Genomic DNA, 20,005 nt, shown 5'->3' with positions numbered 1-20,005 from the left:
TATATAAAGAGAAATCTCACAAAGAATATTATTAAAAATGTTTATAAACCGTATCGTAAGTACATTTAAATAAATTGAAGGCTTTACTTCCTCAGTGAGCGTTCTGTTTTCACGGGCACGCGCTTGCTTTCCATTCACGGGCTTCAATATGATTCCAGTGAGGCGCGCCCACTCTCCTACTGCGCATTATATTTACTCAATTTTTCTCTGTCATCTTATGCTTTGATATGAACGTTTACTCTTTCTGTAGCTAGAATGCATTTTACTGTCACTTACTTTGGGAATTCATACAAATATGGAAAACACAGCGTCGATAAATGGCGCGCGCTCGGGATACATGGTAAGATGTATGTATTTTTATGCAATAACATGCAATTGAGCATTTGGGTTGTATTTGCACGAATATGCATCGCTTTAGCGATATGTTAGATGTTTCAGGACGCTTGTTTTAGCTATGCGTGTTATTTTAAATGTGATTTTCGATATCTGATCATTTTTAAGATGGGGGCTGGATGCATTCTGGCATTTATAATCGGCGCACATTCACCTGCAGTTATACAATCGTTCATAACAGCGATGAGAGATTGAGATTAGAAATCACCGAAATTTTGTGCCGATTGCAGCAGACGTGAATTCATCTTAATCGATAGATTGTAAATGGATCGACGGGAGCGCGCATGAATGAGACATGGTGTACAACGATGTGTGTATTTTATACAGATAGAAACAAGCTTCTTATTTTGCGTTGAAATATGTGTCAGATAAATTATAATGCAATCCAAGAAAGCTAAAGGCTATTGTTATTATTCATTGTTCTTGTCAAATTCGTTGTTTTTATACTTAGTTTTATGATGTCACATATTTTTTATATAATCAGTTGCTTTTGATGTATGACTGATCACCATTTCTTCATCCTCTTTGTCTTTGCAGTAATCCAGAGATTCTACCATGAACCAACTGCACAATGAAAACATTCTCTCAATCTTGGGTCACCTAAAGGCATGATGGGAAAAGCTCTGAGGCTGTGATCCCTTTACATCCCCATGTGTACCATGAACAGCACTGCGTGGCCTTTGGACCTGGCTGAGTTCGCGAAACCTCGGGGCTTCAACAGCTCCCATAGCCAGTCTGCTTCCACGAGGGGCTGGGCCTTGATTCACACAGCCACCCTTGCCTCCTGCTCCCTCCTGTTGGTCCTCATCTTCTGCCTCGGTTCTTACGGCAACCTGGTGGTTTTCTTGTCCTTCTTCGACCCGGCGTTCCGTAAATTCCGCACGAACTTTGACTTCATGATCCTCAACCTGTCCTTCTGTGACCTTTTTATTTGCTGTGTTACTGCGCCAATGTTCGCGCTGGTGCTGTTTCTGGACGCAGGAGATGCTGGAGATGGAGTGTCAAAGGGCTTCTGCTTCGCCTTCCACCTCACAAGCTCGGGCTTCATTATTATGTCCCTCGAAACCGTGGCGGTGATCGCTCTGCATCGACTCCGTATGGTTCTGGGTCAGCAGCCCAACCGTACGGCCTCTTTCCCTTGCACCCTGGCCCTCACGGCACTGTTATGGACCACCAGCTTCACGCTGGCTGCTTTGGTTACTTTGCGAGCATATCCAAGGAGTTCCGGGCCTTGCCTGCCCCATTTTGGTCTGACAGGAAACAAGGCCAAGGTGGTGTTATATGTGTACATTGCAGATTTTGCTTTCTGTGTTGGTGTGGTGTCCATCTCGTACCTTATGATCGCTCAGGCACTGAGGAAGAACGCACAGGTGCGGAAGTGTCCCATTATCACGGTGGATGCGACACGTCCCCCTGTCTCTCATCCGCCACTCATTGCCGCTGGTTTCGAAGGCATGCAGTGTACAGTGCAAGTACCCTCACTTTACCGCAACCAAACGTACAATAAACTTCAGCACGTCCAGACACACTCTTTCACCAGGAGAACCAACCAGCCCCTAGTGCCCGGGGCTGCAGCCGGAGCGACCTGCTGCCAGCTGGTCTCCACTGTAAACCTAGCCACGGCCAAGGACTCTAAAGCGGTAGTGACATGCGTGGTGATCGTGATCTCCGTCCTGCTCTGCTGTCTCCCGCTGGGGATTTCATTGGCACAGGATATGGTGTCACCGGAGAGCAGCTTTGTCCACTACCAGTTTGAGCTGTGCGGATTCGCCCTCATATTTCTCAAGTCCGGCATCAACCCGTTTGTATACTCGCGCAATAGCGCCGGCCTGCGACGGCGTGTTCTCTGCTGCCTCCAGTGGCTGACGTTGGGCTTCCTGTGCTGCAAGCACAAGACACGTTTGCATGCCATGGGAAAGGGAAGCCTGGAGGTCAATCGGAACAAGTCCTCACACCACGAGACTAACTCAGCTTACATGCTCTCGCCGAAGCCCCAGAGAAGGTTGGTAGACCAGGCTTGTGGACCTAGTCACTCCGGGATAGCATGCCTACCCCCTGTATCACGGCCGGACGCAAACCCCGTCCCCCTAGCACATCCACGCCCATCAATACACGAATAGAACCTTACTACAGTATCTACAATAGCAGTCCGTCGGCAGGACCAAGTTCCCCCAACACCCTACAGCCGGTCAACTCTCAAACCACCGCTTTCGCAAAGAGCTACGTGGCTATGCACTACCACACCCATCAGGAAGTGCTGCAGGACTTTGATAGCACTTCAGCTCATCAGATTCCCATCCCATCAGTCTAAGCTTACCGTCGCCATTGGGAAACATCATACTACTCACTCTGTATCTGAAAGGGAGCCTTTAAAGTTTTGGCTTGTGGTGTTTTGCTCAAGGGACAATGTGCATCATTGAATATCAAATAAAAGCTGACCAGGGGACATCCGATTCAGACTGTTGAAAGAAGTTGCTGTTTCTTTTCTTTCAATTGTTATCGCTGGCATTTGCTGGACTGAAGGATGTTCTATTTTTACATTGACATGACATTTTCATGTAATATTCTTCATTCAGAAAATGTATTTGTGGAAACATCCTGCATTTTATATATCAACTTATTAAATGTTTCGCAAGTGCAACTTGCCATGTTCCATGTCTTTGTTTTATGACCAGTTATTTAATACCATGAATGTTACCTTTCGTTCAAGCTGGTCTATACACTCTCTGTGAGCAAAACTTATCCATGTAAAGGAATGCTAGCACCATCTAGTGTGGGTAAAAGTGTGACCCAGTCTGTGAAAACCAAGCGAAAGTCATTTTTTTGTGATTTAACGGTTTCTACATAATCTGTAAAGAACACTCTGTGAAACAATAAGACTCTATCGAAGATTGACTGAGTAATGCTGTGTCAAAGGAGGAAATTATAGAGAAATTAAAGGAGCAGTTTACCCAAAAATAAAAATTCTGTTTTCATTTACTCACCCTCGAGTTATTCCAAATCGGTATTCTGATAAACACAGAGAAAGATATTTGTAGGAATGTTACCAAACAGTTCATGGCCACTATTTACTACCAGAGTAAGAAAAAATGTATTTGTTCCGTTGAAAGCCTAAGAAAGAGGTCAAAGAAGAATGTAGAAAAACAAACAGATCTGGGGCACTTTTGACTACCATTGTAATTTTTTGAACTATGGAAGGCAAGAATGGCCATGAACTAATTGGTTACAAGCATTCTTCCAAATATCTCTCTCTGTGGTCATCAGAACAAAGTAATGTATACAGATTTGGAACAAAAGGAGGGTTAGTAAATGATGAGATTTTTTTGTTTTTGGGTGAACTCTCCCTTTAATGGTTGAAATCAAACTTTTAAGTACTTTAGCCTGGTTTTCCCAGACTGTGTCACAAATATTTCCTCTTTAACTGTCCTTTGTATCATTTAGTGCAGGCCTAATCAGTGATAAATGAGGGTATGAATGTTTTCTGTAATGACTAAAAACAAGAACATTTTATTCAAATGAACACACACAGGTTGAGTAACACCCATCATTATGGCCAATGCAAACCTAGTTTTACAGTGCAACCCTAATAAAGAATAGAGGGTATGCAGTGACATCACTTTCCTGCAGGGACACGCTCCCTTGAGTGGCAAAACACTCATCAAAATGGCTGCTTTCAATAGACGAGGCAAAGAAACCGGGACTAGAACACACAATTATTTGCTGAAATTGCAAGCAGCTGGACTCGACAGTGATCCTTACGACTTACAAAGGAATCAGGTGTTCTTTGACACTCAAATATTGCATGGAATTGCATTTCCTGATATTGTAACCATTCATTGTGCGGAGTGTTCTACCACTCAAGCGGGCGCATTCTGGGAGTTCACGTTGAAAGGTGACAACACGTGCATGCCTTCTATAGTGGGATTATCAGAAAAAAGTGACCTAGTAAGTGGTTACAAAGTAAAGTTAAAGTTAATGACAATTTCAGAAAATTACAACAATCCCTGATTCCCATTCTGTGGATACACAACAGTGTTTTCTCTTTCAGTATACATTTCAGTGATTGCTTCTTCAAAACTTAATTCTCTTAAAACAATAAATCATATTCACCTACCATATTCAAATCCATGTGCTACAGCAAGCATTGAATTACCCGGGATTTGGCTAAATAAATAATTTACTATTATTAGTTAAAAGAGCAGACCAACAGAAATCGATCACACTGAAAAATATGAAATCTTGCGCCATATGACCTGCCAGCTAGCCATCTAAATATGGCAAAAGATGAAGATTGGAAGAAATCTCAACAGGTTTGAGATTTGGTAATAAAATATTGAGAAATCAGTCCCAGCTGCATCTCCAGGTTTAAAACAGTCTCAACAAATCTCTTTCTTATTTCGCTCTTCAAACAAGGAACAGCAGTCATGGAGGTTTTCAGAGTTCTCAATGGTTGGAGGTCTGAGTTCAGCATGCACGATATACTGAACATTATCAGACCATTTCTCTTGTAGTTCTGTCCACTGCTGTACTTTTCAAATGACTGTTCATTTCCTCACTTAGTACTGATGTAGGTTAGCTTGGGATGAATAGATGTCCATTTTCATCTGCAGTGTCCAGGATCTTGCATATTACTGGTGACTCAACCTGTGAAAGAATAATAACAATTGAGGGTTATCCAGAATAAATGACCACATGTCAACACCAGATGTAAACCAGCTCTGTAGAACTAATTTAGGATGAACTTTAAAACACATTGCATAAACGTTTCTCACCCCAAGAATGTATTGACAGGTCTGAGGTTCCAGCATGTACACTGTAACAGCGTGAGGGGACTCAGATTCCTTACACCTGTGACAGAAAACATTATGTTAGTAATAGCATAAAAGTGATAGTTCACTCAAAAATAAACAAATCTGTCATCATTTACTTGCTCTCTTGTCATTTCAAACCTGTATGACTTTCTTTCTTCCAGAGAACACAAACGAAGATATTTTGAAGAATGTTGTTAACTGGCCCCCATTCATTTGCATTGGTTTCGTGTCCATACAAAAGAAGTGAATGGGTGCCAGCGCTGTTTGGTTATCAGCGTTTTTCTAAATATCCTCTTTTGTGTTCTGCATAAAAAAGTCATACAGGTTTGAAATGACAAGTGTGTGAGTAAATATTTTTTGGTGAAATATCCCTTCAGTCGATTCCAAACCTAATGACCTCAAAAAGATAAAAATGAGTAACTCACTTAAGCTTGACAACAACCTGTCTCGGTTTCCCGGTTAAGTCACACATGTCTCCATGGCCATAAAAGTGAGATACAACCCTAATGAAGTATCACAGCACATTCAGATCAAATGTTATTTGCTAAATTTATTTAAAATATATAAGAGACATACTTCAGCTATAAAGCCACATACTTCACTTTGGGTGCTCCGCTGTCTTTTAAATGATAAGATCGGGCTATGTTCTTCTTGGCCCAGTTCAAATGTTCTTCACTGTTCCAGCTGCCCACCACCACAATGTTCTTCCCTTGCTCTTTATCCTGCACAAAATGTCATTTACAGCATCTAAAACCATTCTTAAATGCTATCTTAGAAAAGTTTTAATCCGAAATCCTCACTCCTCTTACCTCATGATACTGGTGGACGTGCTTTCCATAACAAAATTCATACTTCCACCATCCAACACCCTAAAGACAAAAGATGGGTTTAGCAGTAAATCCCATTTAAAGAGAACTCCAATCTGCAGACACAGATAACAAATAACCCATCCTCACCCCATGTAGACAATATGAGCCGCTCAAAAACTCTTGGATCAGCTGTTCATCAGTCAGACGAGAGATGTGGGTGGTGCCAACGGTGACATGGGATTGCCCACCGACCACCAGGGGCTTATGGGTAGAAGTGTACGCTTCCTCTTTGACTGGAGGAAATTCCTCCTTTGCAAAAAAAAAGTATTTTTATTACAATCCTTTATTTTCTACATAAATTGTCTTATTCACCTGTTCAGACTAACACGTGAGGTTAGTGTAAATGCAGAGTTTAAAGGTTCATGCTCACCCTGGATCCTCTCACCTGCCTCTCACTGCTAGAGCTGAACGGTGGCTTGAGGAGCTCTTCTTGTTCACGATCCAGTTTAGAGAGACTCTGAGGTCTGAGAGGAGAACCACCCAGAGCCTGGCAGAAGATGTCATTCACCGGTGAGGACTTGAACCTGATGAGAGGTGAGGTGGGTAAGGATGTGCATTAAAGCGCATGGAAACATAGATAGTGCACATGTGTACCTGAATTTGGGGTGAGGACAGATCAGGGGAGTGAGCACCACCACCTCATACTGGCAGGTGAGGACTTCAGCGATGGTCAGGATCTCGTGCTTGGCCTCCGGATGGCAGACGTACAACACAGTGGTGGAGCGAGGATGATTCTGTCTCAAAGAGCATTCTGTTCCATGTCCCATCTCTACGGGATAGTATGGCGTCAACTGACCCTCTATATTCTTTGTTGGCACCTGTGATTGCATAGAAGCGAGTTAAAAAAAACAGAGCTTTATGCCTAACATTTATTACATGCCTATGTCCTACTGACAAACCTCTGTGTTAGCATCAGATCCTTCTGTGTCAGAGGTCTCAGATTTTTCAGTTTCCGTTTCCGATTCTGAACAAAATACGTGAGGATATTGTGAATTAACGAAATCTCTGAGAACCTTATGTACATAAAAAGATACCCAACCTGCACCATCACTTTTTTTCATGGTACCCAGATAGTATTCTTGAACGTTTGTCTTCTAGAACAAGAGAGACAAATGAGACCAGCATTATTTTTTAACAATTTCCATCACCAGTTTTTTTTTCTTTTTATTACTGTGAATACAACATAATGGACAGTATTAATTGCGTACATCATGACCATTTATTATCTACCTGCCCCGTCTCCTTGTCCTCATGATACTGCCGTACATGTTTCCCATGGCACACCTCATATGTCCAGTATGACTCGATCTGCAACATACACAATTAATATCCAGTCGTAAAGACAAACTGACCCCAAAACTGTCAATCATTATGAAAGAATATTCCAAGATAACATTTCACCCCAAAATCAAAGTGCATTTTGATGGAGCACCGAAGTGATCAAAATATCAGGATTTTGATTTTGCCGTGAAATGCAACCCTTCACATTTTAAATATACTGCAGCAATATACAGAAACTGTAAACTCAAACTCACTCTGTATGAGCAGCTGCTCTGTTTGAATAAAGGCTCCAGCAGCTTTGCCGGACTCGACCCACTGTACTCCTTCACATCGTCCTTTAAAAGAGAATGACAATCAACTGAACCAAAGAAAATAATAAAGGCAAATGTTAGCCATGTGTTTCCGTACCTCATTGGACCCAGACAAAGATGGCAGTAAACACTTGTACTTCTCTTTTTCTGCAGTTGTCATAATAACATATTCATCTTCTTTGTACAGTCCTCCGGACGCAGGCTGCGGACAGATTACATTAAGAATGCTTACCTTCACAAGTAATGAAAAACAATAACAAATCCATTATGACAGATACAAATCAGATTTGGCAACCCTGAACGTGTACAGTAGCAATAATGCTGTCAGGAAGAGTCCCCAAGTTTTTTGTGAGGTCCAGGGACCATCCAAACCGTATGGATCCACTTCAGCATACAAGCTGGCATTTCAAGGTACAGTACACGTTTAGTTGTATTTACAACTGACATGTCACGCGCCTGGCAAGTTTATTATGGTTTCACTTACCAGGGTGAAATCTGATCCCGGCCAGTGGATTTTAAAGGCTATCTCGTCAGAAAACACAGGATAACCTGCACGATCTGCAGACACCCCGAACCAAATCAGCGCCCAGAGGCACCGCAAAAACACGCGCATCGTCCTTGCACACACCCCAAAAGCGCTATCCGGATATTACAAACGGGACATGGAGAGATAATGTGGGAAAAGCGTTATAGAGGTGATAGCTGACAGACAGCTGACTGATGTTACTTTGTCAAGAGTTAAAACAGGAAGCGCTCCACGAGCTCGTCATCTTGCCACGTCCATTTCCGGCTTAGACGGAAATTCGCCTCAGCCAATAGAACGCGTCGTGAAGTCAATCGAGATGAGCTTGCTGAGATATTAAATAAATGGTGTCAATTATGTTCCTGGAAATCTTTTTGAACTGTATTCACTCATCACATATTTTTTCGCTTAATGTTTGATAACTTGGTTACGAAATTGGCTTATTAGCTTACAAACAATATAAAAAATGCTAATTCATGCAATACGCAAATAGAAATTCGTCAGAATCCTTTGGTTGTCAGCGTCTAATGTGAAACTATTTTGTTTAATTTTGTTAATTTTTTATCTGTTTGTTCATTTGGTTCATTTTAAGATTTCTTATTATTATTGAGTGCCATAATGTGCTCCCATAAACATTTTTAAAATCGAGCATATGGTTTACATTGAGAATATATTTTACAACAATATTTCACAAAGACATTTTTTCCAAAACACAGTTGAGAAACTGTCGAAGTAAGTCCTTCCTCAAGATTGTATAGTAATTTATAACCAGTGTTGGGTAAGTTACTCTGAAAAAGTAATTAATTACTAGTTACTCATTACATATTCAATAGTGTAATTAGATTACTGTCCAAAAAGTATTTAGTTACTCATTACCAGTGTTGGGTAAGTTACTCTGAAAAAGTAATTAATTACTAGTTACTCATTACATATTCAATAGTGTAATTAGATTACTGTCCAAATTACTCTGTCCAAAAAGTATTTAGTTACTCATTACTATTTACTTTCTATATCCTACCCTACATCAACCTTGATTAGTTAAGTGATTCAAGGATAGACATGAAACGGCTTATTTAATTCATTCAAATAAATAATATTATAAACTGACCAAAGTATTACAAATGTGAGCACAGATTTTAAAGTAAGACTTTGAATTTTGATGTCAATTACGCTATTGCACACGCATATATTTCACAAGGTATTTAGTTTAAGTACATCAAAAGTAACTGTAATTAAATTACAGAAAACATATGAGTAATCCCTTACTTTACTTTTTCAAGGGAAAAGTAATTAAAATACAGTAACTTATTACTAGTTACACCCAACACTGCTCATTACTAATTACTTTCTATATCATACATCAACCTTGATTAGTTAAGTGATTCAAGAATATACATGAAACGGCTTATTGAATTCATTCAAATAATATTATTAACTGACCATAAAATTACAAATGTGAGAATTATACATTAAAGCACAGATTTTAAAGTAAGACTTTGAATTTTGAAGTCAATTACGCTATTGCACAGCATATATTTCACAAAGTATTTAGTTTAATTACATCAAAAGTAACTGTATTTAAATTACAGAAAACATATGAGTAATCCCTTACTTTACTTTTTCAAGGGAAAAGTAATTAAATTACAGTAACTAGTTACACCCAACACTGTGTATAACCAATAAACTATATATAAACCAATAACCAATAAATAAACCAATAAACCAATAACCAATATAGCTTTCCTGTAGCTCAGTGGTTAGAGCATTGCAAGGTTGTGGGTTCGATCCCAGGGGATTGCAAATACCTATGTAAAATGTGTAGATAAAGCAATGTAAGTCGCTTTGGATAAAAGCGTCTGCTAAATGTAAATGTAAACTATATATGTTTTATGGTCTTGACTTAATGTCTAAATGCGACTTCAGACTCCATTACTATTCGGAATTTATACTTTTTATCAATGCGAGGCTTGTGATGAGTTTTTTCCCCTTTGTAAACACAAGAAAAATGGCATGTCGTTGTTTATTTTATTTTTATTACCTAAAAAATCTCTCTCACCATGTTATATCTAGAATAACGCTTCTTTCTTCTGTCTAGTAGCAAATCCCGCTGTGATCCAGCAGAGAGTGCAATTGATCTGACAATTTGCTCTGTAAAGCCCACGTTCAAGGTGATGCCCTGCTGTGGCAAAATAGCCTGCTTGACAATTGTGTACAGCTGTTGGTTAAAGCGAAGTGCATGAACATTCGTATTGAGCTCACAGAGGAAATGACATAATGACACTCTCAATACGTCCCTGCCCACCTTCCAATGCTCTTCTCGTTGCGGCTTGGTGCTCGGGTGTGGTCACGTATTCCGTTCAATACCAACTCTGGAATCTATCTCAGTCTGCTCTGTTCAACTTAAAACACACCTCTAGCTTGGATAATAATGAGACGTCTGCGCCAGTATTAACCGAGCAAGAAAAAAGGTAATTCAAACCAAACAGCGGCTTCATTGTATGCGATTTAGGAATGTGTCAAAGAAACGTTTTTTTCCCAAACTTGATGCTTATGAGACGCGACTAAACTAAGTGGTGCGCGTGAAGAGCGTTTCAGAGGTTTGTGCTACTTCCACAACTGTTGGTTTATTTTAAGTTTTATAAATTAATCTGTTCTTTCCAAAAAAAAAAACACGCGATGGAGAATGAGCCAGTGTGTCAGATTCATTTGTTAGTTTAAACAAGGCGCACCCTGTAGTGTAAACCATTCATGTAAATGTCAAACAGACGAGCTGTTGTGATGTAATGACGTACAAACTTGCGCCACACTCTCGTTTGATTTTGACGTCTTGCATGGTGACGTTACGATTTAAAAGTGAAGTGGGCGTGCGCGGGTTATGATGTCATGGTTTGACGTTACTGATTAGTATAATTTCAGATGGTGTAATAAACCTTTTTCATTTTAAATACGCTTTTTAGCTATCTGCTATATTTTCACGTTTTACTAACAAATGATAGAAAAGGTCGCTATTGCTATTCCCTTATATCATTTTTGTGTGTTAATGTTTTTTTCTGGAAACTGCTTTACAATAATACACATTTTTCTGTTGAAGGAGAATACGATTGAATGTTTTTCAAGATAACTTACTGTATTTTCAAGATGTAATTACATTTACATTAAGTCATTTAGCAGACACTTTAATCCAAAGGGTTTTACAGAGAGTTCAGGGAGCAATAAGCGATATTTCATACTGGAGCAATAATACAACATCTTACAATACCTAAGTAAGATTAAACATAACTAACCAAAGTATTTGTATACCTTATCTATTTGGCTTTTGTGGAAATTGTTTTATTGCCCCTTTATTACATACATATCACTTTATTGCTCCCTGAATCCTCTGCAAGTCGCTTTGGAAAATGCTAAATGACTTAATTTAATGTAAATGTATATGGCCATCTTAAACCTTAGTAAGAAACTAACACAATTTGTTGTAACTTAAGGTCTTGCGTAAAATACAATATTATCAGTCTTTTTTAAATAAATTGAATATGGAAGTTATGTTGATTTCCATGTATGATTCTGAAATGTGTTAACATGCTTACTGTACATGCCATGGTACGTGAACACCAAAAAGTATACTCACAAAAAGGTGTATACTTGAAAACGTCCTTCCCTGTTCCCACTAATACAGGGGTGTCAAAACCTGAATGATGGAGCATGATCTCCAACCGTTATTAAACACTGTAATTTTAATGTAATCCTGAAAACCTGGATCAGCAGGTTCAGGTGTGGTTATTTAGGATTGCTGCTTTCTGATTCAGTACACTGGAAAAACTTGTAAAATGATTTAATGAACAATCTGACCAGTGAGTTGTAGAAATGTAAAGATTTGTTAAATCAGAAGGTATAAATAATCAAAACTTTTTTGTCTATTTACACAACATTGAAAGTTATAAGAAAAGCGGCAAGTATTTTCCTCTATGCTGTAACTAAACATTTTGAATATCGTCTGAGGTAGATTTTCATATTTCAGATACAGTTACAAACATACATGCGACATCCTCCTTTGTCTTTTCATTGATCGTTTTTCTCTCCGCAGGTTTTGCTGTAGACTAGGGAAGTGAAGACTACACAAGAAAGATGGGATTCCTTAAAATGCTTAAAACTCAGTTCCTGTGTCATCTCATTATCTGTTATGTCTTCCTGGTCAGCGGGTTTATTATCAACCTGCTGCAGATTTGTACTCTACCACTGTGGCCAATAAACAAGCAACTCGCACGCAAGATCAACTGCCGATTGGCTTATTCCATTTCCAGTCGTAAGTCCAGCAAATTTGACACGAAACCAATTTTCAGACCACATGTGACATTTCCAACATCAAAGAACAAACCTTGCTGTATTTTTTTTTAAACCTACATTAGTTGTTTCGGGTGTGTTAAATGTGAGATTCCAGAGAGCTTCCCAGCCTATGTGATGTAGATGTCACGCTTCACTTTTCACAATACACCAAACCTCAAACCATTTACTTCCTGTTTAAAAAGAACCACAGCTAAACAAAATGTGGGGATAAGCATCTACTTATTTACATACGGCTAGTGTATGACCAGCCCCAGCAAGACACAGACTGAGCTACATATTTATGAATATGTAAATACTGTTTGTGTGACAAATCTGTGAATCTTCAATTTACTTATTTCTCCTTTTCTGTCTTTGTCCAGAGCTGGTGGCACTGTTGGAATGGTGGTCCGGGACAGAATGCACTCTTTACACAGACCCTGAAAGCTTTTCTTACTTCGGCAAAGAGAACGCCATTGTGGTCCTCAATCACAATTTTGAGATTGATTTTATGTGCGGCTGGACCTTTTGTGACAGATTTGGTGTTTTAGGGGTAAGACAAAACCCAAACTCAATTATTTTGATTCAGTCTTTTTTTTAGTAACGCTGAATGTTAATTTCAGCTGATGCTTATTTGATCATCAAGATGTGCTGTTGTGCTGTCAACAATTGATTTAGACACTTTCTGATTTCAGAGCTCAAAAGTCTTGGCAAAAAAAGAGCTTTCTTATGTTCCTGTCATTGGCTGGATGTGGTACTTCCTGGAGATCGTCTTCTGTAAAAGGAAGTGGGAGGAGGACCGTAAATCGGTCGTGCAGAGCCTGCAGAACCTGCGTGATTACCCAGAAAAATTTTGGGTATCTTTGCGATATTTATTTTGAATTTCTTTCTTGCATTAATTGAAGGAGCAGTTTATACAAATATACACTAGCATTTCTATGTTTGGTCTTTTTAACATTTCATCTGTTACATAGTTGGTAACCATAGGGCTCATGTTAATTTTTTACAAAACACAGTTCTTGTTGCACTGTGAGGGCACACGATTCACAGAGAAGAAGCACAAGATCAGTATGGAGGTGGCAGAGAAGAAAGGTCTACCCAAACTCAAGTACCACCTTCTACCTCGAACCAAGGGCTTTTGTGTCACAGTCCAGAACCTCAGGGGAACGGGTAAGATCTTCACAGCCAAACTGATTTTGTTGATCTTCCATTGATCTGGGCAAATGATGATCAATTAATTTCTATAAATGAATGTTGATGAAGTCCTGACATATAAGGACTTGGTTTGCTGACTTGGTCTGTGTCTCCTCTGTAGTTACTGCTGTGTACGATTCTACGCTTAATTTCAGAAACAACGAAATGCCAACGTTATTAGGGGTGCTCAACGGAAAAAAGTACCATGGCGCTTTATACGTGAGGTACCTCTGACAATATTAAACATTATATTTTTTATCATGTGTTTTTCAAAAGCCTGTATCCAAGTTCAAATATGCAATGATTTATACTTTTTTTTTTCTTCTTTTACAAAGTGAAAATATTGAAAAGTCACCAAAAGACCTCACGCCCTGCGTTAGATAAATGTTTACGAATTCCTTGTGTGTCTGTTAGGCGGATTCCTCTGGAGTCGATCCCCGAGGACGAGACGGAATGTGCCGCCTGGCTCCAAAAACTCTATCAGGAGAAAGTAAGTGCACTATTTGCCTTACATGAAGGTGTTAATGCCTTACACTTCAAAACTGAAAGGCTAGGACTAGTTATCAAATGCCTTTGCAAACAGTTCAGTTTAACACTTAAGTCACCCGGTATTATTACAGAGGACATGCTATCTACTCTTAAGTGTAATTGTGCGCCTTCACGGGGTTGTACGGTAACAATCTGCCTTCAAAGTCGAATTGTTAAAATCAACATTGTCTGGACATTTAGAATTTCAATATGGATATAAAGGTTATGATCGTGGTTTAACAGCAAACATTCAGTGTATATTCGCATTTTATGTTGTTTGCCTGTGCAATCAAAGCATTTGGATCCAGAAACGGCATATGACCTTTCATATATGGTGTGTGGCTGTTTTTTTATAGTATGTGTAATCCCTGGGATCGAACCCATGACCTTGGCGTCATGTTCAGTATCAAATGACATTAAACATTGCATTAAATTATTCACAATGGAGGATTTTTATAGGAAGTTTTCATGTTGACATATTTAAAAAATTCAGATCAATATAAAATCAAATAATTTTCAGCAAACTCCACCAGATTCATCATCTACATCTACCCAAGGACCACTGTGGTGATTTTCATGTTCTTTAACCGTTTATTTTTTTTATAATTGAACACCAAAGTCATGACCAATACTAACTATTTTATTATACAGACACATTTTTTAAATTCATAAAAATATAAAATACGTTTGTTGTCTGCGGGAACAGACTGCGTCACTGCGTGAGCAGTGGGATGTAAAATACGCTGACTGAACATGTACACATGATGTATCATTTCCCTCAGACCGAGGGCAGTCATTGGTCAAACGTTTTTTGACCCTACGCCTTTAACAGAAGATATATAATTATAAAATTACCAATGTTTTGGTTTACTTATTGATTGTTATCAGGATGTGAAGAGACTTCGAACAAGCATGACAAAAAACATTTCTGGACAGGATTGCCTACTCAGCCTTTAAATACTTGGGAAGACGTTGAACAAAAATCTGTTGGAGTTTGTAGAAAACTATTTGATTTTATTCTTTTATGAATTAAAAAAATGTCACTATGGAGAGACCTATTTTTTTATTTGGCGTGCAATTATTGAAGAAGGAAACAGTTAAACAACATAAAAATCCTGCATTGTGTATAACCTTAGTGTTTAATCCTGCATTGTGTATAAGCCATCTTTAAGAAACACCTGAAAACACATCTCTTCCGCCAACATCTTACTGATCTGTTCTGACTCTATTTTCTTCTCTACTCTTTTCTTCTCTACCCATAAAAAAAGTATGAATGAATATATAAGACCAGTCTTCTTTTTGATTGCACTTATGCTTTTGTTGTACTTGTGCTGTCCCAATTGCTTCCATTACCTACCCCACTTATAAGTCGCTTTGGATAAAAGCGTCTGCTAAATGACTAAATGTAAATGTATAAGTTAACGCAATGTTTATTGTCATTTAATACTGAATGCGATTCTGAATCCAAATAAAACTTTTCCACTTAATGATGATCTTACAGCAAAAGTAAAAAACGTTGAACACACCTAACCGCTTGTTAAGTCTGACGTCACACACCATGAAAGGTCATATACCGTTTCCGGATCCAAATGCTCTGATTGCATAGGCAAACAACAACAACAAATCGAATATACACTGATTGGTTGCTGTAAAAACACGATCATAACCTTCATCTCCCTAAAGAAATTCTAGATGTCCAGACAGAGGTTAATTTTCACAATTGGACTTTACAGGCGGAACGTTACCCATGTAGACGCACAATTATTTTAGGTGTAGATGGCTCAGAAAACCCATGTTTACAAACCTCTTTGATGCTGTGTAAATTCCTGTGGTGACTGGCTATAGGGTGCCATTTCCAATAAATGCACCGTTGTAGGCACAAGTTACTCTGTAGACACTGATAAGTGATTGTTTGCGTTCTTTCTCAGGACCAGTTCCAGGAGCATTACAGTCAGACCGGTTATTTCCCGGGGCCCGTTATGAATGCTCCGTACCGACCCTGGGCCCTGCTGAACTGGTTATTCTGGGTCTGCTTGCTGGTCTACCCTCTTTGCATAATAGCGTTACGACTGCTGTCAGGGTCAACCTTTACAGTGCTGTCTACGTTTTTCTTCTGTATAGCAGGTATTTGGGTAAACAACTGGGGTGGGTGGTTCTTTTTTTCTATTGTTATAACAATAAAACACAGAGACATTTACTATTGGGGCAGAAAAAGGAATTATCCACTGCTGCTACAGTATTTTCATTCAATCTGTTTTTCAAAAATTTTAATAAACGGAGGCCTGTTTGGTGTTATGACAGTAAGTATATCAACCACTTCTATCTGCATTTAATGCATGGTGCTCGATTCATAAATGCATGCATTTTATTGCATTTTTTGAGTTTTCCCCATTTAAGGTGTCACTGCATGCAAGAACGGGTTTAAATTTTCATTTCAGATGTAAAAGTTTCATCTAAACACTGAATGCACACTTAAGAGCGAGTTTTAAGCTACATGAGCTATACACCGAGAAACCATGTATCAGATATTCAGTTTAAATGAAGCTTTCATTGCAGCAATATACGTTTAACTTCATTTTTGCTTAGTATGGGGTTCCCACTCATTTTAAACCATTTCAATTTCTTTCACACGTTTACTCAATCTTTCTGAGCCAAGACCTTTTCCTTTATTTCTGGAATTACTAAATCCCCTGCCTGATATTTTCAGGTTTTTCATTACAGTGGGAACCTTGTCAGTCAGTATTATAATAGTGACATGGTTAAAAAAATTAATTTTTATTTATATAAAAAATGGCTGTTGTGCAGTGTCACTGACAAACATTTTCCTTAATTTTCAGCATCAGCTGGTATCCGCTGGATGATTGGACAAACTGAGATTGACAGGGGCTCGAGCTACGGAAACAAGGAGGCGCAAATGAACAACAAGTGAGAGAAGCACGGGAGCAACAGGATCGTGCTTAACGTACCGTGATGTAGGTCATTGACATGAGGGCATTCACAAAACTGCCGTTTGGCAACTAAAACTGCTCACCTGAGTGAAATTTGAGGAATCAGTGACGAAAGGAAGGAACTTGATGTCAACAGTGTAACACTCACGCAATGTTTTTTTTAAGAAACAAGTAGGCGATTTAAAAAAGGTCTGTTTATTTAATATTATTCTTTAAATATTGCAAACACTGTTTGAGGAGCAGAGAACCAGCAACATTGATGCCTGTGTAAGAGCATGTTTTCTGTGTCCACCTGTCCTGAGTGCAGCAGCGGAAAGGCGGAGTCAGACTGGCTTCTTTTTCCCTCTCATTGGTTGGTTATGCTTATATCCACTCGGAACGTAAAGGCACGACGTTGACCGGGAGTCGGCCGGGTCGACGCAGCACAACTATTCATAGGCTTAAATAGGATTTGTTAACAGCGGGCTTTGCAGCAAGGCAAACAAAAATACCATATTTAACTGAGAAATAAACACATTTAAACCTCAGGTATGTTTTTCTTCAATGAACACTCAGTCGATGTATTGCCGAACTCTCCCTTCTGATGCTTTGTTCAGTCAGAGAAGAAAGTCTCCCTTGAACGACTGTCCTTTGTCTATGTATTCCCTGCGACACAATCACCAAAATCCATTTACCAGCCACGAAAAGTGGCTATTAAACTTCAGCTTTACAATATGCTTTGTACAAAGAAAACCCTTAACTATTCTTATACAGTATGTACAATATAACGCTCTTATCCGAACAACTCTCTGTTCACGTGACTGTACATGTAAGACTGGCCCCTTTGTGAGGGGCTTAAGCAGAGCAAGCTTAAAAACAGTTTGTTCCTTCGTCTTCCCCCTTTCAAGTCCACAATTCCTTTCATGCCGTGAAGTAGTGCTAGCATTTTTGTAAACGTTTGAGTACGTCGAGCTCTCCCACCTCACTCTTCATCTGTGCACACCTGCAATTGAGACAAAAGAGATTGACACGTGAGCGTCAACTGACCTCATTCGATCGGCCAACTATGTGACATCATGAGACATAGTAATTTAGACAGTATGGGTCTCCTTGACCCCTCTGGTCGCATATCATGTCAACGTTGTTAGCTTGTGGATTAGTGCTTGTTCAGTGCTTAAAACAGGAATTCTGTTTCAGCATCCTTTAAAGGGATTGTATGAAAATTCTGTCATTATTTCTTCACTTTCTTGTCATTTCAAACCTGTATGACTTTCTTTCATCTGCAGAATACAAAAGATAATTTGTCTTTAACCGAACAATGGCGATACCCATTAACTTATAGGTTGTTTGCACATGACGTCACGGCACTGCGCAAAGTACCGATGGAGGGCAGCAAGTGATTTTTTCCCCCATAGGAACTCACTGTATCAAACTAAAAAATGCTTCTGTTTTGCATCCTTTTTGACCGTCAAATCGGTCAAACCATGAAAGGTGTTTTTATTGTGGAGCAAAAGTTGATGTTCATGAGGGGGGAAATGCAAGCATTGACTGAGAAACGGAGATAAATGTGACTCGTAAACCTGAATCTGCGGTTGAGATGAGCCGAGCTGGATGAATTTCTAAAACGCTTAACAAGGTTTAAGTTACCTAAACAATGACCAGATGACTTAAAATTTCTAGCTGCAAAGTTTGAGTCCTGATTAAACGGATAGTGATAAATCTCGGGTTAAGCGTTCCTCCCCAATAAAATTTGATTATAATGGAACAGCTTAACGTACCGAAACAACGACCAAGTAAAACCAAATTTCTTTTAAACCTTAATTAGAATAAACACTAGTTTACTATAAAGAACTGAGAAAAATCTTTCTGTTATAATGTTTATGTGTGATATAGGTGATAAACAAATGTATTTATTTTGGTTATTGTTTTGGTACGTTGTTGTTTTGGCTGTTTTCTTATGATAGACTTCTATGGGAAAGAAATGCTTAACGCAAGATTTTTCACTTAACCATTTAATAGGGGATCGTTCTTTTAACTTAAGCTAGTGTTTATAACAAGTAAAGTTTGACAGAAATTTGGGCATACCTGGTCATTGCTCAGGCATTAAAACAAAGGTAATTGGAGTTTGTGATAGTGAATTCCTTTTGAGGAAAATCACTTGGTGCCCTCCAACCAACCACTTGATTGCAAACAACCTATTGTATGGAGTCATGGACACAAAACCAATGCATGTCAATGGGCTGCCAATTTTCGGTTATCAACATTCTTCTAAATATCGTCTTTGGTGTTCTGCAGATGAAAGAAAGTTATAGAGGTTTGACATAACTAACAAGAGGGAGAGTAAATGATGCAAGACTTTTCATTTTAGGGGCGAACTATCACTTTAACAAGGCTTTCCTTGGGAATTCAGAGTAGCTGTACAAGACAAACAGCCAGGGTGGGTCTAGTTTTGGTTTTGTTGATTCAAGTAACAGTTAGGAACATTTGGCAATCGGTACAGATTTGGCACCATCAAATGCAACTTGTTTCCTTCTCAAAAATTTGTGTGAACCAATGAAGAATTGAGCTGTATGACAGGTAGCTGGTCCAAACCTTGACAAAGGGGTGGTCCAGCAGGGCGCTGGCGGTCCAACGGCGTTTGGGTTCGCTCTCTAGGCAGTATTCCAGGAAAGCTTTCCCCTCTCTGCTCATCTTTTCAGGAATGGGCGGTTTGTGGCCCATACCCACTTTATACATGATCTGGAAGTTATGCTCGTATTCATGCCAGGGTCTCTGTGTAAACATACAGGATGAAAATTTAGTTTCCATGTTTGGATCTAAAACAAGTTTGAATATTTTTCAATTCTGAAAA

General features: G+C 39.1%; 4 protein-coding genes across 7 annotated transcripts in view; 2 read left to right on the top strand and 2 right to left on the bottom strand.

The window, feature by feature from the left end:
- The first annotated feature begins 148 nt into the window (after positions 1-148).
- gpr75 (G protein-coupled receptor 75) lies at positions 149-3,048 on the top strand. The gene is given in 3 exon segments (XM_056761396.1): positions 149-340; positions 931-2,424; positions 2,427-3,048. Coding segments are annotated over 2 exon segments (1,659 nt in total). The 5' UTR covers positions 149-340; positions 931-1,043; the 3' UTR covers positions 2,705-3,048.
- Positions 3,049-3,880: 832 nt separating this feature from the next.
- erlec1 (endoplasmic reticulum lectin 1) lies at positions 3,881-8,457 on the bottom strand. 2 transcript variants are annotated; one of them, XM_056761398.1, is made up of 14 exons: positions 8,150-8,457; positions 7,763-7,867; positions 7,609-7,689; positions 7,304-7,381; positions 7,113-7,167; positions 6,973-7,037; positions 6,668-6,891; positions 6,459-6,597; positions 6,161-6,322; positions 6,014-6,073; positions 5,802-5,926; positions 5,630-5,707; positions 5,166-5,241; positions 3,881-5,037 (listed from the first exon to the last, which is right to left on the bottom strand). In XM_056761398.1, exons 1-14 carry the CDS (start codon positions 8,276-8,278, stop codon positions 4,966-4,968), a joined length of 1,449 nt encoding a protein of 482 aa, XP_056617376.1. In that variant the 5' UTR covers positions 8,279-8,457; the 3' UTR covers positions 3,881-4,965. The 2 variants fall into 2 exon arrangements, with proteins under 2 accessions (XP_056617376.1, XP_056617375.1); XM_056761397.1 differs by having other exon boundaries at positions 6,444-6,597; positions 8,150-8,456.
- A 1,901-nt stretch (positions 8,458-10,358) lies between these two features.
- On the top strand, positions 10,359-17,702 carry agpat4 (1-acylglycerol-3-phosphate O-acyltransferase 4 (lysophosphatidic acid acyltransferase, delta)). 2 transcript variants are annotated; one of them, XM_056760240.1, is made up of 9 exons: positions 10,369-10,656; positions 12,270-12,488; positions 12,889-13,058; positions 13,201-13,362; positions 13,522-13,675; positions 13,821-13,923; positions 14,114-14,189; positions 16,156-16,351; positions 17,065-17,702. In XM_056760240.1, exons 2-9 carry the CDS (start codon positions 12,311-12,313, stop codon positions 17,154-17,156), a joined length of 1,131 nt encoding a protein of 376 aa, XP_056616218.1. In that variant the 5' UTR covers positions 10,369-10,656; positions 12,270-12,310; the 3' UTR covers positions 17,157-17,702. The 2 variants fall into 2 exon arrangements, with proteins under 2 accessions (XP_056616217.1, XP_056616218.1); XM_056760239.1 differs by having other exon boundaries at positions 10,359-10,656; positions 16,156-17,702.
- map3k4 (mitogen-activated protein kinase kinase kinase 4) overlaps positions 17,355-20,005 on the bottom strand; it is a 27,480-nt gene continuing 24,829 nt past the window's right edge. For both annotated transcript variants that reach the window (XM_056760237.1, XM_056760238.1), the window contains 2 exons: positions 19,747-19,926; positions 17,355-18,157 (listed from right to left, as the gene is read on the bottom strand). In XM_056760237.1, the coding sequence (XP_056616215.1) occupies positions 18,137-18,157; positions 19,747-19,926 (201 nt within the window). In that variant the 3' untranslated portion in view covers positions 17,355-18,136. The remainder of the gene's footprint in view (positions 18,158-19,746; positions 19,927-20,005) is intronic.

This window comes from Triplophysa dalaica, chromosome 11 (assembly GCF_015846415.1).
Source record: "Triplophysa dalaica isolate WHDGS20190420 chromosome 11, ASM1584641v1, whole genome shotgun sequence".
NCBI classification, from domain to species: domain Eukaryota; kingdom Metazoa; phylum Chordata; class Actinopteri; order Cypriniformes; family Nemacheilidae; genus Triplophysa; species Triplophysa dalaica.
Note: the sequence above shows the minus strand (reverse complement) of the source record. Positions and strands in the feature narration are given on the sequence as shown.

What these genes read in the sequence shown, in the direction of transcription:
- erlec1 (XM_056761397.1), bottom strand. Translation starts at nt 8,278, where the DNA reads ATGCGCGTGTTTTTGCGGTGCCTCTGGGCGCTGATTTGGTTCGGGGTG. An exon ending in GAAAAAAAGTGATGGTGCAG is followed by an intron (nt 7,038 to 7,112) that starts GTTGGGTATCTT and finishes TATTTTGTTCAG; the next exon opens with AATCGGAAACGGAAACTGAA. An exon ending in GCTCATATTGTCTACATGGG is followed by an intron (nt 6,074 to 6,160) that starts GTGAGGATGGGT and finishes TTTTGTCTTTAG; the next exon opens with GGTGTTGGATGGTGGAAGTA.
- agpat4 (XM_056760239.1), top strand. Translation starts at nt 12,311, where the DNA reads ATGGGATTCCTTAAAATGCTTAAAACTCAGTTCCTGTGTCATCTCATT. An exon ending in ACAGATTTGGTGTTTTAGGG is followed by an intron (nt 13,059 to 13,200) that starts GTAAGACAAAAC and finishes TTCTGATTTCAG; the next exon opens with AGCTCAAAAGTCTTGGCAAA. An exon ending in CCAGAACCTCAGGGGAACGG is followed by an intron (nt 13,676 to 13,820) that starts GTAAGATCTTCA and finishes TCTCCTCTGTAG; the next exon opens with TTACTGCTGTGTACGATTCT.